General features: G+C 32.5%; 4 protein-coding genes across 4 annotated transcripts in view; 3 read left to right on the top strand and 1 right to left on the bottom strand.

The window, feature by feature from the left end:
* Positions 1–530, top strand: part of LOC106109942 (structural maintenance of chromosomes protein 5) — a 14597-nt gene extending 14067 nt beyond the window's left edge. Inside the window, exon 15 of the mRNA XM_013291600.1 lies at positions 467–530. Coding sequence (XP_013147054.1) covers positions 467–530 — 64 coding nt within the window. The remainder of the gene's footprint in view (positions 1–466) is intronic.
* A 1614-nt stretch (positions 531–2144) lies between these two features.
* LOC106110028 (armadillo repeat-containing protein 6 homolog) lies at positions 2145–10309 on the bottom strand. Its single transcript, XM_013291709.1, has 9 exons — positions 9824–10309; positions 9493–9642; positions 8783–9000; positions 8076–8232; positions 7204–7339; positions 5904–6069; positions 3577–3670; positions 2855–3004; positions 2145–2666 (listed from the first exon to the last, which is right to left on the bottom strand). Exons 1-9 carry the CDS (start codon positions 9938–9940, stop codon positions 2451–2453), a joined length of 1404 nt encoding a protein of 467 aa, XP_013147163.1. The 5' UTR covers positions 9941–10309; the 3' UTR covers positions 2145–2450.
* A 236-nt stretch (positions 10310–10545) lies between these two features.
* LOC106110029 (charged multivesicular body protein 4b) lies at positions 10546–13721 on the top strand. Its single transcript, XM_013291710.1, has 5 exons — positions 10546–10891; positions 11168–11345; positions 11737–11887; positions 12546–12660; positions 13500–13721. The coding sequence occupies exons 1-5, from the start codon at positions 10711–10713 to the stop codon at positions 13541–13543; spliced, it is 669 nt and encodes a 222-aa protein (XP_013147164.1). The 5' UTR covers positions 10546–10710; the 3' UTR covers positions 13544–13721.
* Positions 13722–17723: 4002 nt separating this feature from the next.
* LOC106109999 lies at positions 17724–18446 on the top strand. The gene is made up of 2 exons (XM_013291672.1): positions 17724–17781; positions 18042–18446. The coding sequence occupies exons 1-2, from the start codon at positions 17764–17766 to the stop codon at positions 18381–18383; spliced, it is 360 nt and encodes a 119-aa protein (XP_013147126.1). The 5' UTR covers positions 17724–17763; the 3' UTR covers positions 18384–18446.
* The last annotated feature ends 86 nt before the right edge of the window (positions 18447–18532 follow it).

The raw sequence follows: 18532 nt of genomic DNA, 5'->3' as shown, positions 1-18532 counted from the left end.
ACTTGTCTATTTGTAAATATTACAAATACGAAAGTTACGATGGATGTTTGTTAGAGTTTGTAGCCTAAACGGCTGAACGGATCTCCGTGAAATTTGGCACAGGTTTAGAGTATAGTCTGGAAGAATGTTTTCGGATAACTCTTTTTTAATAAAAAGCCCTACATTTACGTCACGCATTTGGCTATATATTTTCACGCCATTAAACTAAGGGGGTAAACATTTTGGAGAAAACCCTAATGTGGGAAAGAGACCATAAGTTGCTGCCAACATCAAGAAAGAAAGATTGCCAAGTTTTTTGCTATTGATAATATGACAAATGTAAACAATAAAATAAAATTTTCATAATTTCATGCCGACAAAGCGGCACGACCAATGAAATAAAATTTCCAAAAACATATTAATGATATAAAAATAATTTTTGGCAAAAAGAAGTCTCAGCTAAGATGATGAGGTGGTTACATTATAGGCAGTTTGAAAGCGCCAGTGGTAGAAAAATTGAGAAGCAAAAGGTTAGCGATAGAAATAGTTAAGAATGAATGTGGATGGCTACAAAGAAAAAGGAAGACCAAAGAAAGTATGGATGGATTGTGTGAAAGACGATATGCTTAAGAAAGGAGTGGATTTAGATATGACGGCTGAAGATGTATCGTTACGTTAGCGCGAAATTAAAAAAGTAGCCTATAATATGCCTGTCTGTGTCTACCCTTCAGTGAAAATCCGGTCGTAATTGTCCGAAAAAAGAATCAAATACTAAAATTAAGTTTATTTAAATAAATAAAATGACGTTTACAAATTTAATTTAATTTTAATGTTAAATTTGTAACAGATGTGTGGACGAGATCAACCAGGGTATGGACGCAATCAACGAGCGGAAGATGTTCCAATTATTGGTGCAGGTCACCACCGAGTGCGACAACGCACAATACTTCCTGCTCACCCCCAAAGTTAGTACATCTTTTATATCATAAAATGGCAAATGAGCAAGTCCCCCGAAACCGCCTAAATGGCGAAGCGACTGCTCATAGACATCCTTAATCGACCCTCCGTCGATCCGTCGTCCTTTTAATGTGCGTCTCCTCAGACGCACATTAAAAGCATATTTCCCCTTCCTATGCGTCTCCTCCACCGTCAAATCCACATTTCCTTCCCATCCTTTCAAGGATATAGTTTATCAATAGATATAGTTTATTGTAAAATTATTAATTTTTATTATTTCAGTTATTAACAAATCTGGAATACAATTCGAAGATAACTGTTCATACTATAATGAATGGTCCTCATGTAATGCATTACAGCAAATGGAAACGCCAACAATTTGTTGAAAACGCAAGAAAATACATGGAATCTCAGTAAGTATAAACCGTTATGAAGGTTTGACTGTTCACTTTATAAGCTATACGTCGCAAAGTAACGTGGAATTTTTAAAAAAAGCTTGTTAATAACATTCCCGTATGTATTAGCTATCTCCCAGTGAAAATCCCGTTAAAATTGGTCTAACCGTTTCCGATATTACTTGTAACAAATACGACTTGAAGAAAAGACACTATTTTTAAATGCAATTTCGTTTGCAATGCAAATAATTCAAGAAATCTGTTTTTTTATTTCGATTACAGACTGTAATTGTATTAATAAGCTACATTTAGTTATTTTTAATTTAAAGAAGTAAAAAAAAACTGACCTGAAAAATATTTTTATTTAAATAAAAATAACCGTATTTTAAACGATAGTAAAATTACCGTGGACCAATATTGACTACGTTATTGTAGCCTTTCAAACATACCAAAAAATTAAAACCATGAGTACACTGATATCCACAAACTATTGTTTTCTCTGTTCTTCTTATAAAGAATGAAAGAGAGGATGTTTTTACAAATCTGCAGTGAAAATTGTTAAGTACTCGTTAGGGCAAGTTTTTATGGTTAGTTTTTATTGTATTTGATTGTACAAACTATTTTGATAATTTAGTGTTAAGTTTTATAGAAACATCCTTATGTTTGTGTTATTTCAATTATGTTTTAAATAAAACATTTTTATAAGCGTTTGTTTTTATTTGTCATACATATTGTAAAAGTATAAAAATGACAGTATTACATTAATTGCCCACTAAATTATGTTAATTTATAAGTGGAATTTGTTAAATTTATTTTAGTATTTATTGTATTTTATTTGTATAATAGAATGTATTTTTGTAACAAGAATTGCAGCCAAAGAACAAAGCTTAAAGAAATCTAGACAAGACGAATAACGATGGCATAGATAAAAAAATTACAGTTTAAACATGTCAAAGAGTAGATACGTCAAAGATTAAGCATATCAAAGAGTAGATACGTCACAGATTAAACATATCAAAGAGTAGATACGTCACAGATTAAACATATCAAAGAATAGTACGTCACAGATTATGTAATGAAATAGATATGCCATGTTGCTGTTATTCTCTTTGTTAATGTTTAATTGGTCATTTGCACGCCTCTCCCAGTCCATTGCTCGTCCAGTGCGACGTCACACTCAAGGTCTCTGAGTGCGGATTTAATATCGAAGCCGAACTCCTGCCCGAAAGTCGCATACGTGTTGTTCAATATTTCTTCAATGCCGAGCTCTTTGAACTTGCTGTTGTAATCGCGACATCTAGCGACCATGTTGCGAATCGCCCAGCAGCCATTTTTCTGGAAATTGTCATGTTTTATGATTAGATTAACATCACTTAGGTAAGTAAAATAATTGGAGTTAATGTTAGTCAGCAAGACCTGGTGAATTTTGTTAGTGTCGTAAGCGTAGGTCTTTTTATCAAAAAAAATATTTTTAAATATAGTTAGTTATTGCTGACCTAACAAAGCAGTGTGTGTTTATGTACCTGCACTGCGGCGTTGTTCGGGTGCAGCTTGAGGCAGTAAGCCAGCGGCTCCGGCGCGCCGCAGTCCAGCAGCTGGCGCGCGTGCGCCGGCTCGCGCAGCGCCAGCGCGGACACGCACCGCAACGTCTGCGCCGTTACTGACGCGTTACTCTGAAAAAACCTTCGTTTCTTACACTTGTACTATAAGCGTAACTATAAAACTTTAAGGGCCTGTTCCACCAAATTATAATTGGATTTTGTTACCTTATCTGATATTGACTTTTTAAGCCGTCAGAGCCTTTATCAGCCAGTGGTGGGACAGGCTCTAAACAGTCGTGATTTTTTTTCTTTTTATATTGTGTTTTGTATTTTGTTTCTGTATGTTTAATTAAGTACAGCCAGAATGCGGAATGCGTGACTCATAGTTGGACAATCGAAGGCTAGGTTAAAAAACCTAATTGGATATTTATAAGAGTTAAAATTTGTCTCGTTACTAAAACAAAACAATCTAAAAATATTATATACGGTGCTACGCGGGTTTCCACAACTGTACTTTTAACTTTGCTGATATATATTTTTTTTTATACTACAATTGAATTCTAAAAAGCTGAACGGATCTCGATGCAATTTAGCCCAAACGTTGAAAACAGTCTGGAAGAAGACATAGACTACATTTTTTTTTAATCCACGAAGACGGAATCATGAATTAAACCTAGTATTACTATGAGTATAAAAAAACTTACTGCAAATCTGTCGAGCAATGACACAATGATGGGGACAATGCCGCTCTGCACGAGCTGCCGTTTGACGTCATCGTTACCAGACATCGCTGTTATCCTGATACAAAACAAGGTTGCCATAGAAACAAACTATAAAATCAATACTGGCAACCAAACACAACGTTTAATTAATAGACATTTTTGCATTCTCTTGCGGAAAGACAATACATTTTTATAGACAAAGAAATAACTAGAAGAAAAAAATAGCTTTTAGTGTTATATCAATACAGTGTTAAACGTGAGTTTCTAGAAAATCCAAGAAATGGCTGCAATCCAAAATGGAGATTATCTGTCATTCAGCGACAACAATACAGAATTAAAAACATTACAATACTGGCAGGAACAAAATGAAAATGTACTAAAAGGTGGTATTATTGGTGAAACAGATCATAATACGGCTATCACTAAAAACTGCATAATCAAAGTAAATCAGATATCTTGTAACGATTTCAGTGATAGTACTGATCAATTAAGACATAGAGCAAGACATATAAACTATTGGAAAACTGAATTAGAAAGAGCTTTAAGGGACATTGACGGAGAAATTAACATATTAGAAGCATTAAGACAACAATTAAAAAACGCTATTGATACGTTAAAAATACCAGAATATATAACAGAGGAATGTTTAAATCTACGACGTAATAGAATGGAAACAGACGCAATATACGATGAACCACAAGACGCATTATTCAACGAAGCAGTTCTTATAGGAAACGTTAAAAGATTACATAACGATGCGTTACGAGAAATAGAAAATCAAATGAGAATGAATTTAGCTGCTAAAAATGCATTAGAAAGGGATTGGAGTAACAAACATTTAGCGTTTAAATACGAGAGTAATAATAGTGAACTGAAAACGAAATCGGTTAATGTTAAAGAAACTTCAGGTGCTACTAGACTATCGGAAGGGCAATCTGATGTCGAAACTTGGGAACAATTCACACTATCAGGTTTAAATCAATTCAAAAGTGCGATGGATAAATCAAAAGAACTAAGAACAAAAATCGATGCTGTACTTATAAATACTGCAAGGGATTTACGTTCACAAGACATAAAAGTCAATAAAGCATTAAGTGATAGAATCGCTCGCACTCAACAAGTAAAAACTGAATTAGAAAATCAGCTAAAACTGACGTTAGAAAAGATAACAGAGACGGAGAATATTCTGGAAACACTACATGAGGAGGTATTGAAAATATCACAACGGATTCAAGTTGCTCAAACGAGATTGAACACTAAACACATACGTCCTAACGTTGAAAATTGTAGAGAAGGATCACTTTTCGGTCTAATAGACGAAGTTAAAGATTTAAACGCTAGTATGTCATTACTAGAAAATAGGATAATCGAAACAAGAAAAATAAAATCTGATTTAATACAAGAAAGATCTAAAATAGAAAATGAGATTATAGTTAAGAAGAAATCTCTATACATTGATAACGAAAGGTGTTTATTTATAAGATCGCATTATCAATCTGCTGAGAAATTGTGTGGTTTTTGATTTTTAAATTTTACTACTTCCATGTATTGTAATTTATGCTTTGATCTTTGAAATAATGATTTTTAATACTTCACATCAGGCGTAATAGTCACTTAGAATTAATATTACGTTTCCATGTAAAAAAGTAATGTTAATTTTAAAAAATAAAGTGCACAGAGACGGACAATTCTTTCCATCTTTATTCCAGCAATCAAAACTGGTATTCCAGCTACAGGCATTAATATTCACATGCCAGTATATCAACGAGACGTACGTAAACGTACTAGAAGTGTCAGTATGAAATTGACAGTTGCATGTAGCTGTCAAAGGCAAGTAAGCTAGTATGCCAGGTATTGGCAGAGACTCACAGGCCTGTAGCTGGCATATTCCAGTTCACAAGCAAGTGCATCATCTGACACAAACGGCCACCGGAATTCGCTGAAAAGGCGATCGGTGCCCATAGACATCCGCAATTGCAGATGTGTTGCCTATCCTTAATAGGAAGAGACTCCTGTAAAGAGGATATTCCCTTCCTATACGTCTTACGCCATCAAGTCCATTTTCCCTACCTTTCCCTGAATCAAATAACTTTGACGTTAGTATTAACTATAAATTAGGGTACATTTATTAAACAAAATAAAACGATGGTAAGGAGTAAAAGGTTACAAGATGGGCATGTTATGAGGGATGAATCGCATAATACAAAGTCGTTCATTACGAGTGTATACTGTTAGAAGACTTAGAAAGAGATGGATTCCGTGAAAGGTGACATGAAGAAGGGAGTGATGATGATGAAATGTATACTAACAGTTTGGTGGCATGATGCACCACGATGACGTCATCGTAGTTGTCAGCGAGTACCGCGAACAGCGCCGCCGCGCCGCGCTCCGCCGCCAGCGCGCACAGCTCGTGTCGCACGAGCAGACACGCGATCGTACTAACAACATCGCTTACTAACGGCGGCTTCGTATTATCTACATCAAACGTTTCTATAGCATTTTTTCATATCATAAGGTGGCAAAGCGAAGCGAGTGCCCAGACATTCGCAATAGGCAATATGCATATGACGCCAAATTGTACCAAACTTTCTTTAAGAATACTTTATTGCTATAAAAACATTCCTACATAATTTTTTTTAAATGTAATGTGATTTAGTGGCATAATTTAATCATTAAAATGTGTCTTTTTTAAAATTCCCTCTCTTCGTTCTAAAACTCATACTATTGGTCGAAGCAAGTGGCTTATCTAAAATGGCGTCGCTGTGTTGTTAATACACAGTTAATTTACGTTAATTTATATAGAAATCACTAGATCAATCACATTTATAACTATTTGTATTTATCTTTTAATTGGTTATAACTTTTATTGTTAATTATTAATCTGTTTTCAATCAATTTCAATTTCAATTTCAAATACACTCTGGAAGTATTTTACTGCAAACACGATATCAAAACCAACTTTAAAAAAATAATAAATAGAATTATTAATTACCACTTATTTGTACCAGGAATAATAAAAATGAATCGATTTTTGACTTTTTGACCTTGAGGAGCAATGAGGTACTTTGTTGTTTATTACATCGAAGTGACATCTGAGCGTATGTTATGTATGGAATAGGACGATTGACGTAGATTGTCTCACGTCAACTCCGTCGCGTTTTAGTCGCTCGAAAATGGTCGTAATTTTATTCTATTATTTTAGCTCAATGGTTGAACATTTTTACGTCAATTTTATTTCTGGTTATTTTATAACAAGGAGAATCGTTTAAAAAAAGAAAAAAAAATACATGCATATTCCCTATTATGGTTGGACCCTTCATCGATGGAGGAGACCCACATTAAGAGAATGTTTCCCCGTCTTATGTGTCTCCTGCAACGTTAAATCTACATTCCATTCCCATTCTTATAAGAAATATTATTTTTAATCTATTTATTACTAGCTGTTGCTAGCCACTTCGCTCGTGAAATTAAAAAAATATAGCCTATGTTACTCATAGAATGACCTTTCTGACAGTGAAAGAATGTTTAAAATCGACCCAGTAGTTGTTAGGTTATGTCAATACATATAATACAAATCTTTTCTCTTTACAGTATTAGTATAGCACTTACTTTCAAGTAGCCTTGTCAATGTATCGAGCAATTCCGCTCCGAGTTCGCGAGCATGTTCGTGAGCTTTGCCGAACTCCACACGAACGTCGTCATCTAAAGTTAATTTCCTTATGACTTGTAGACATTCACTTAATAACTGTAAAATATTTATGTATATTCACCACAATTAAATCTAAAAGCAAGGCTTAAAATAATTTTTGTCCGAGAAGGAAATATCTTATTGTCCCCTCCTCTGTAAGGTAGGTAACAGCCAAATAGTTCAGTCAACTACATAAATATGTTGCAATTACAGAACTGCAGAATATTCTATACAATATTGGTTATACTATATTATTCAAGGTCGGAAGCGTACGGACAGATAAGTCCATACAAATGATTAAAATCAAACACATAATGTAGTTTCTAAATTTTGTTAAGGTGTACATATTTATGTAGCTGACTGTACTATAAAAATTACTTTATATTGAATGTTTATTTTAGCTCAATTTAACATTTGTCAATATTATTTTAAACTAGCTTTAACCGGCAACTCTTCATCTGCGTAGATATAAAATAATCAAAGCTAAGCAATGTGTTCTTCCATCTGTTCCAAATTTTATCAAGATCTGTTCAGCAGTTTAGGCTACAAACTAATAAACATCCATTTAAACTTTCACATTTGTAATATTACTAGTTTTCGCCAGTGACTCCATCCGCGTGGAATTAAAAAAAAACTAAGTAGCCTATGTGTTCTCCCAGACCATACTCTACATCTGTGCCAAATTTCATCGAGATCCACTCAGTTGTTTAGGCTACAAACTCTAACAAACATCCATCCAAATATACTTTGGCATTTATAATATTAGTAAGAAGTAAGAAGTAAGATTACTCACCTCTATATTTTTACTTTTATTCAATATATTGTTCAAATTCCGTCCAATTCCAGTACCAAAGATCATCTGTCTGTTCATCTCATGTTTAACACAACACACTGATGTCCATTTTAAGGTTGCTATTAGTATTGATTCTTCCTCTATTTCATCTAGATTTCTATAACAAAAAACATGAAAACATAGTACTGTTGTGACCCATATTGGGTCTTGGTTAGACAAAAGGTAAAATAATCAAATTAAACTAAACACATTTCGCCATTACTAACTTACGCCCGCGACTCCGTACGCATGGAATTAAAAAAAGAAGCCTACGTGTTCTGCCATACTATCTTCTACATCCATACCAAATTCCATCGAAATCTGTTAAGCAGTTAAGACTACAAACTCTAACAAACATCCATCTAAACTTTCGCGTTTATAATATTAGTATGATTAACAATTATATTGTAACATTGTTAAGCACCAATATCCTAATGGTTTGGGGTACGGACTACCGATCTTGTGGTCGAGGGTTCGAATCCCGCCATTTGATTATTGTGTATTATATCCTAGCACAAGCCTAGAGCTTAGTTAAAATGGTTAAAGGTAATATTAGTAAATTTACAAAAATATACCAATAATAAAAAGAAGGATTTGTCATATTTTATCAATGGAATATTTAAATAAAAAAAAGCTGTATAAAAACTGGCAATGAAATAAAACAATACCTTTTAATTATTGCAACACCTTTTCTGTCCAGTAAATCAGGTTGTGATTCCATTAAAGAAACAAATGTATTTAATATTTTTATTATAAAAGAAGAATCTTTTACATTATTGATCTTTAGATAAGATTTCTGTTTAGCTTCAAGTAAATTTATCAGAACAGTATAACAACCCTCTTTGCCTGCTTTCACTCTATGGGCAATATCTTTATTGCATTCTGTCTGAAAAATAGAAAAAAATCTCTTATAATTCATCATCACAAGCTCACTATACAGCCCTATTAAGGGGCTTGGAGCTTACTCTAAGTAAGGGTTGACCAGGACTTAGTTAACCGCACTAGCTCACTGCAAGTTGACTTCACACATATCTTTGAATTTCTTCACCAATATGTGCAAGTGTCACAATGTTTTTCTTCTCCGTAAGAATGTCGGGTATATTACATACATATGGAATTAATAAAATTACATTGGTACAGCGGGTTTCGAACCCTGGACCTGTGAGTTACAAGTCAAGTGCTCAAATCCCTGAGCCACCAACACTTAAACTCTGTCTCTCTTACATGCATCAACTCAGGACTATTGTATATATTGTTTTTTTTTTCTACTTGTGGTGCTGCAATTAATTTACTATAATAATTAATAAATAGTAATGAAAATACTGAAAGATTAGAGTAACTTAATATATCATTTACTTAATTCTTAGAAAATATTTACCATCAAAATGTCCAATTGCTCTAGGATATGTTCTTCATTATTTTGTACAGCATTTGACAATTCCTTAAGTTTTTTAACGGTTGAACTCACTAAATGCTCCTCACCGGAGTTCAAATTTAGCTCTTTGATAATGTTGGATAAATCCACACCCTGTATGTGAGAAAATTGATTAACATATTAGACATGTTGACTTCCTTTAATATTCATAGATGATTTGTTTGTTTCTATTTTCTTGCAAGGGTGTATTTTAACTCTATTTCTATAAATCTAAGTATTAAAATATTGAAGATTGTATAAAATTATGTTAAGAAAAATGTATGTAATTTCCAACCTGTGCTTCAAACTGAGCTATTGCCTCTTTTACAGCCTCCTCTGGGCTCATATCAAATTCATCCATATTCTCCTTAACAACCTCATCGTAAGTCTCTTGAGTTATCACACGAACCATTTTTAATAATCTTATGAAGTATTCTTATTTATTTAATTCATGAACAAAAGTTTATTACTGTAAATCTAATTTAATCGAACAGCCGGTGATTCACAGAAGTTTTGAAATTAATATTCTTTTTGACATTGACAATTGTCAGTTTTCAAATTGTCATGTTTATTGGACGTTGACAGAGACATGTTTTTCCATACCATCTCAAAAGTGATCTTTTGTTTACTCAAATAACTTTGAACTGTTGAGCTGAGGCTCAACAAATTAATTAGCTACTCACGGCTCAACCCCATCGCCATTGACCATCGAAAATGATCGAAAATAGAATATAGGCCTATCAAACATTAAATAAGTGCGTGTGAATCTCTAAAATCGTAATTTAAAATTAAAACATAAAGTATGAATTGGTATGAATATCCGAACAGGACGATTTGACAGAACGAAATCAGAATTTCGTTCTGAAACTCCCCTTCTTGAATTTATTTAGTCGAGGTACAATTGTTATATTTTCCTTATTTAAAAAAGACAGAAAATGCCTCTGTAATTATCTCTTTTAAAATGAATTATTAATAACTTATTTTGATATCTATAGCTTTTACAGTTTTGACAGAACAGATAACAATTGTATTTTGATTTGACCGTGTTTCCTGATTTCCTCGTTTCTCGCTATTGCAGATTGTGGATGACGCATACTCATAAAATAAAGGTGTAATTTGTTATTGAATACGTATTATTTAGTTTTTTCGTAATATAGAATCGTAGCATAGTAAGTGTACACAATGAGTTTTCTTGGTAAGTTATTCGGTGGCAAGAAGGAAGAAAAGGGACCTACGACGCATGAAGCGATACAAAAATTACGTGAAACAGAGGAGTTGTTGCTAAAAAAGCAAGAGTTTTTGGAGAAAAAGATCGAACTGGAAATACAGACAGCTAGGAAAAATGGAACAAAGAACAAAAGGGGTAAATTCCAAACTTTTATTTAGTCCAAATACATTTTTCATCTTTTGTTGACATGCTAATGACCTTGTTTCATATAATTAATTGTTGTGTCATCTAGTTTATTGTTCTATTACGTTTAACTATTTAAATTAAATCTACTGTTATGTTTCTTCTAACATACAAGTTCCTTCTAACATTTTATTATAAGGATATCCTTTTTTTTTAAACTATAACTATAACTGTAACCAATCTAAATGGACCACAGCACTAAAGTTTACACTATGTATTTACTTTTAGCTGCTATTGCTGCACTCAAGCGTAAGAAGAGGTATGAAAAGCAGTTGACACAGATTGATGGTACACTAACACAAATAGAAGCACAGAGAGAGGCTCTAGAGGGTGCCAATACTAATGCACAGGTCCTCAACACAATGAGGGAGGCAGCTAATGCAATGAAACTGGCACACAAAGATATGTAAGTGAAACAAGAAAATCAATTTAGGTGTTACTACTAAATCAGCCCAGTAATCTTTGAGATATTTCAATAGATACAAAAATATAAATCTTTCCTCTTTATAATAGCCTTACAAATAAATGTGGTATAAAGTTAAACTTAAGAATAAACTGAGTATAAACAAAGTTTGCCTAAAAAAAAGGAGTATGCCTAAGTTTAACTTTATACTGTGTTTATTTGTAAAGCTTTTATTAATAGGAAAGATTTGTATTTTTGTATGTATTTAGATATCTCAAAAATTACTGGACTGATTTTAATAATAAATAGCTGTCGTCACATAGTAAATGAGGATAGGAAGATAGGAAAAGACATTTTTAAATACAGAATATCTAAGAATAGTTTCTTGTTTCAGTGATGTTGACAAGGTGCATGACATAATGGACGATATCGCAGAACAGCATGATATATCGCGGGAAATCACTGATGCTATCAGCAACAATGTTGCCTTCCCCAACGATATCGATGAAGATGAGCTGGAGAGGGAACTGGAGGAGTTGGAGCAGGTAAGTCACTATATTATGGTTTTCCATCATCAGCTAAAAAGTGACAGATTGACATTTAGGTTCCAGTGTGGCTTCACATGAAATTATAAAAACTTTATTTTATTGTTTACATGTACGAAGTTTAGTTCAGTTTCTTGTCTATATCATTCCACAGCGGATTGGGCCAATATATGAAATTTTCAATTGCAAATATCAAAATTCAAATGCACAAATGATAATAAAGGCCTTTGTCATTGGATAACAAATACCTCAATGTCAGCTTGTAGTTTATGATCTCTTTCCTACAAATATTTTTACAATTTATTTACCCCCTAAGTTTAATACTATTAAATAGCTTTAAGAGTGTTGTAAGTGTAGGGCTTTTCAATAAATTAGGAATTTTTAAAAACATGCTATGATTGCTGCCATACAAGCCACAAAGTAGCGTGTGTTTACACTTCATTGTTTTATTATAGGAAGGGGAAATGTCCTCTTTATGTCCTCCGTTGATTAAGGGTAGGTAACGCATCCGTTATTGCGAATGACTATGGTCAGTGGTCGATTCGCCATTTTGGCAGATTCACTTGGCCGATTGCTCGTTTGCCATCCATAATATTTAAAAAAAACTTTAGTGTTAATCTTTTTCCCTTTATATTAATGTATGCGGTGTTCCTTCCAGGAGGACCTGGACAAGGAGATGCTGGGCATCAACGTGCCCACGGACACGTTGCCCGACGTGCCCGCAGCGGAGCTCGTGCATGACAAGCCTAAGCCCGCACGCACCAGAAAAGACGGTCAGCCATCCATATACATAGCCATACATTGCCATACGTAGCCATATACAGCCAAACATTGCCATACCAATGTATGTATGGCAAACCATACATTGCCATACATAGCTATACATTGCCATATACTACCATACATAGCCGTAAATTGCCACTCATTGCCATACATTGCCAGACATTATCATATAATGCCATACATGTTACAAATCAACACACTCTATATACATAACTTTTATAATCATAAAATTATTAAACTACCTTTAGCCCGCGACTTTCTCCGCGCGGAACTTAAAATAAGGCTTTTTCTTGTAATGGCCACTAAAATTTATGTTTAATACAGAAAATTTGCGTTTTGGTTTGCTTTTATTGATATTTGATAAATGTATTGGTGAAATATATTTGATAATTTATTGTGCATTTAAAATTTTTATTTTTACAATGTGTATTTGTCAATTGTCAATTTGGTCATTTTATTTATTATTAACTAGCTGTTGCCTGGGATTTCATCCGCTTGAAATTAAAAAGAATAGCCTATTTTACTCACAGATAAATTACATTTCTAATGGTTAAAGAATTTTTGAAATCGGCCCAGTAGTTTTTGAGTTATTTCAATATGTACAATACAAATCTTTCCTCTTTATAATATTAGTATATAAGTAATATAGCTTTCGCCCGCGACTCTGTCTTCCGTATTATGCTTTACACTTTGCAAAATTTAATCGAGATTCGTTTAACCATTTACGTTACAAATTCTAACAAACATCCATCCAGCTAAACTTTCACAATAATATAAGTAATGAAAATAAAATCCTAATTGTAATTGTAAATATTTGTTTTTTTTTCAGAAGAAGACGAGGAACTGGCTAAGCTACAGTCGTGGGCCACATAGAGTAGCGCTGTCTACCCTAAAACGGCTTAGTTGTATGTTTGTGATATTTTCAATAACCAATCGAGTACTGAAGCTTTTTATCTTTTCAATTAAAGAATGTGTGATTTTTTTTTAAATAAAACAAATGATTCGGTTCACAAAAGAGCTTAACTTTAGGCTATTATGGGTAAAAAAAAAATTTTTTGACAGATAAAATTTGGCGCCGAAAATCTGAATGCGCCATTTTGTTTTTTGTTTTATTAAAAGATTCACACATTTTGATGTCATCATATTTATTTAGTTTTCATTGTATATATGCGTAAAAAATGTTGTGTTTAAGTTCCGAATTACAAAAAATTAAAGCTTCAAGTAATTTTCAAATATCTTCCACGGTATTTAAATGTTCACACTAGAATAGGTTTTTTTTTAATTAGACTTGGTCAAAAACTAAAAAAAAATAATAGGAAAAATTTAAGTAAATGTTACTCAATATTATTTTTTTGTGTATCCAATATGTAAAGATTTTTTTAACATTTTGAGCAGTATTGCTATTATAACAAAAAATATGGTAAAAACATAGAGAAATGCAAAAAACTTTTTTTAATTACTACAGTAACCAGAAAAATTGCGCCTTAAAAAATCCTTGTTAATATTTTTTGCTGATTTTTTTTGGTTGAAAAATATTTTATTTTTTATATTTAACTGTACTTTTTATTTATATATAAATTTTTTGTAACTAATATAATACGAGGTTATAAAACGTATAAATTGCAAAATCATAATAAACCGCATAAATATATTTAAATGAATTTGCCTTACGCTTTTTAGGATAAATATTGAAAGTTACTAATATGGTAAATCGTATTTATGTAACAAACTTAGTTACTTAAGTAACTTAAATACACATAAGTACAATCATAAAAAAAATATAAAAAGTAACTATATAAAACTAACATTAAAAACATCGCTACATAACATTTTACAATGTGACAGTTGTCAAAATGTTAATGGATTTAATCTAAGGGCCTCTCCCACCACTGTCTGATAGAAGCTCAGATAGCTTAAAATTTCACTGTCAGGTAAAGTAACAAAATCCGATATTTCCATCACATATTTTACACGTTGGATTGTTAAACAATTTACAATTTGGTGGGACAGGTCTTATTTACCATATTTAAATGTCGTTTCAGTAATCGTAAAATGCGTAAAAAATGACGAAAAAAACTATAAAATGTACTTGTTAAAGTAAAATTTGTAAGGAAAAGTTAAAAATCTCATTGAATTTTTGTTTTAAAATTTACTGGCGCTTATTTTTAACTGAACAGTCTAACCGATGAGTTAACTACACGTAGGTTTTAACTGTCAGTTGATCTGTTCAGTTAAAATTTGCCAACATGCCCAATTTTTACTGAAAACTTCGACTTTTCAGTTAATACTGAACCATTAGCTGACTTAACAGTTTTAACTGACCTTACAATTGAAACTTTGCATACAAATAAACGCGGTATAAAGTTAAACTTAGGAATAAACTGAGTATAAGCAAAATTTGTACATATATTTACTTATACTAAGTTTATTCCTAAGTTTAACTATATACCGCGTTTATTTGTAATATTTTGTCTACACGGGCAAAGATCTAAATGGACGATTAGCCTAGTTTAAACTGTTATGCAGGAGACGCACATAAAGAGGATATTCCCCTTCCTATGCGTCTCCTCCACCGTCAAATCCACTTTTCCTTCCCATCCTTTCCTCTTAAGAAAATGGTGGAAAGGGAAAGGGACTTAAATTAGGCCTCCGGCACCACACTCATCAGACGAAACGCGGAATTGCTTCCACTTCACGCCTGTCTTTAAGTTATTTACGGGACGTGAAATAGTTTTTTAAATGAATTTTCTTACTGATTGTACATATGTGCATATAAGATGCTAGAAAAAGAATCAACTAAGTTTGTAACGCAATGTAAATTCACTGCCGAAATTCGTAACCTGTACTAGCTGTTGCTCGCGACTTCGCCCGCGTGAAATTAAACAACAATACAAAATGTAGCCCATGTTACTCATAGTTAAATTACCTTTCTAAAGGTGAAAGAATTTTTAAAATCGGCCCAGTAGTTTTTTCGTGAATCGAAAAAAAATACAAATCTTTCCTGTTTATAATATTAGTATAGATGTGCTATCTCTTTTTTTCATATAGAAGGAAAGAGATGTCTATATTTTTGGTTTTTCGGCAGTGGACTTACAAATTGGTTTGTGAGAATTTTCATCAGTTAATGGGTAAATTGTACTCTATTATAATGCATTAGAGATTCAATTCCCTTGTACTTTGATGGGTGATTTTTATCACAGAGTAGTATGTAACATGTAAACTTTTTTATATATTACAATAAATATTTTAAAGAATTGTCTCTTACATTTCAGTGACACTGAGAATAAAAGTTTGTGGTCCTCGAACGTAATGTTGCCAGGATCGACTTAAAAGTTCATTAAAACTCGCAGTGTTGCAATAATTAAAAATATGTATGATATTGCGTTTTAGGGAGGTTATAATTAAGCTGTACTAACTTGTGCATATTGGTTTAATATATTTTATTTTAGGAAAAATGTTTGTTTTATTCATACCTTATTACACTTTTGATAATCTTAATTTTATAAACTAGCTTTCGCCCGCGACTCCGAACGCGTGGAATTAAAAAAATTAAGATGTCTTCAGACTATCCTCTACATCTAAGCCAAGTTTAATTCAGATCCATTTAGTAGTTTAGGCTACAAACATCCATCCAAACTAGCATTTACAATATGATTAAGATATGAAACTGTAGATGGGTAGATGTTAGTATCTCCAAAACAGCTAATTGAACCTCAATAGAATTTGTCACAAATGTAGAACATAATCTGGGAAAACATACTACTGAGATTTTAAGAAGTAAGCTATTTTGCCCCAATTGAATAATAATATAACTAATCTTGTTCACTTAAATAACCTCAAATATTCGTCTTATTGAAATTATCGAATTATAATAATAATGGCTGGTATTATTTATGTATTTTATTATTTATTATTCTATTTATAATTAAAAACCAGTCAGACAAAACCCGGAGACAAATTAATTTTAAAAAGAAATTAATATAACAACAATCTTTTGAAACGGTGTCAGCCTACTTACAATGATTTTACAATTCACGTAGCGTATTTTGATGCGAGGTACTATTATTTAATAATAATTATTATTCATTCGGCATACTAGCTACAATATGTTGACAGTGATTGATTATTAAATCAAGCGATTTCTTTTAATAAACTTTTGTATTGGTCCGTTTATATTTGTAATTAATTTTAAATGCTGCAGCAAAAATTAAATAGCTTAATAATTTCACTAACTATTATAACTACACAGAAGTAATTAAATTGAAAGCAAACAAATCCGGCGGAACATGATAGTAATCCTTGAATAATTATTATGTAATTGCCCTTAACTTGTATGCGTTCACGTAATGTAATCAAACGATTATTTCAAATGATTATGAACCTTATGTCTAACTGATTTAATGTAGATATTACTGTAAGCTTTACTTTTTGGAAGCAAAAATGTGTACTTTAAAAACATAATTTATCAACAGAATTTCGGTCATAACTTTAAGGAATAAAGTCGTTATTTCTTTGTAATTAAGGATTGCATATCCCTGCGTAAACGTTGTGCGAAATTTCGTATTGATAATAATTGTGATTCATCGGACGCCGCTAGCCTTGCAGGTAGAATTTTGATAAATACGACTTTCCCTTGAAGGGTTATTCTGGATAACGATTGAACTACGAACTAACTGCGAATCAGATGAGATGGTAACTCTTAGTTAATAAATAGTACTACACGAGTTTTCTTATTGGGTCGCTAGTTTTTATTGTAGTGTAGTGTAGTGTCCTAGCTCTAGGATCAATGGCATGGCTTGGGTGGCAAGCTGTAAATGGTAAGTCAATTTATTAAGTACAAGTAGGTTGAATAAAAAGAATACTTTGGAAGACAAAAACTAGTGCGGACCTTATATAACGTGTAAAAAGGCCAAAAATAATGAATCGTAATTCTTAAGTTGTTTAATAGCATAAAGTGATTTGAGCTCTATCGTTATTTAGAATCAGAATAAGCCTGTTATTAGTTAATTTGCATTACGCGCCTAGTCTATATGAAGGATTGGTGAGGCGCAGCGTCAGTCTTCAGTCTCACCGGGAATACTACGCGGCCCATCATGAATATTGCTATATTTGTGAGTAAAATATAATAAGCCCTAATATATTTTAATACAAAAATGTTGAGTGCAAAATTTCAAACATTTTTCGACATTAAATTAAGAATATTTCTTTGGTTTCATCATATATTTCTAACACTTTAATTTAAAATTTACAGTTAATCTACACTCTTTGATAGCATTTTATTCCTTTCTATCATCTTGTTAATTCGTTTTTACGTCCATTTCCTTAATTTACCTAATGACATATTTTCACGTTAATCTTTTATTATTTACAGGTAACCCTACTCCTCGTAGTTGCATCAAACGCAACACTTCAACATATATCGGATAAAGTGGCAACACATTTAAAGTCATTAACAGAAAAAGCTGCAACCACAATACACAAGCTTGCATCAGACATCGATCCCAAAAAACTGGAACATTTGGATTTCTTACATCTGCTTACAAAGAAACTTGCGAAGAAACCACATCCTGAACTAGTGATTATCGATCCTTACCAAGTTGATAGATTGAAATATTATTTTGAACATAAGAAACCAGTACCACATATAACTCCGATACCGCCTATCAAATATCCTCCACCTCTACCACATAAACAATACGGATTACCGCATTAATACATGTAAATATCAGTTCTAGCAATTCTTTAAACATATGTAATAAAATATAGTATTATTTAATCTGTGGTGTACAGTTAATTATCTGTTTATCAAAGAGTATGTAAGGCTTGTGTTAGTAAAAAACTGAATATTGATACAAGTTAAGT

This window comes from Papilio polytes, unplaced genomic scaffold, assembly GCF_000836215.1.
Source record: "Papilio polytes unplaced genomic scaffold, Ppol_1.0 DF820956.1, whole genome shotgun sequence".
In the NCBI taxonomy this organism is placed as follows: domain Eukaryota; kingdom Metazoa; phylum Arthropoda; class Insecta; order Lepidoptera; family Papilionidae; genus Papilio; species Papilio polytes.
This window is presented reverse-complemented; position numbering and strand designations above follow the sequence as displayed.

Bases quoted from the DNA above. Each gene is read 5' to 3' on its own strand.
- LOC106110028 (XM_013291709.1), bottom strand. From the start codon at position 9,940: ATGGTTCGTGTGATAACTCAAGAGACTTACGATGAGGTTGTTAAGGAG. The intron at 9,643-9,823 runs GTTGGAAATTAC...TCTCACATACAG, and splicing joins TAGCTCAGTTTGAAGCACAG to GGTGTGGATTTATCCAACAT. The intron at 7,340-8,075 runs GTGAGTAATCTT...AATATTTTACAG, and splicing joins ATAAAAGTAAAAATATAGAG to TTATTAAGTGAATGTCTACA.
- LOC106110029 (XM_013291710.1), top strand. From the start codon at position 10,711: ATGAGTTTTCTTGGTAAGTTATTCGGTGGCAAGAAGGAAGAAAAGGGA. The intron at 11,346-11,736 runs GTAAGTGAAACA...TTCTTGTTTCAG, and splicing joins AAACTGGCACACAAAGATAT to TGATGTTGACAAGGTGCATG. The intron at 11,888-12,545 runs GTAAGTCACTAT...TGTTCCTTCCAG, and splicing joins AACTGGAGGAGTTGGAGCAG to GAGGACCTGGACAAGGAGAT.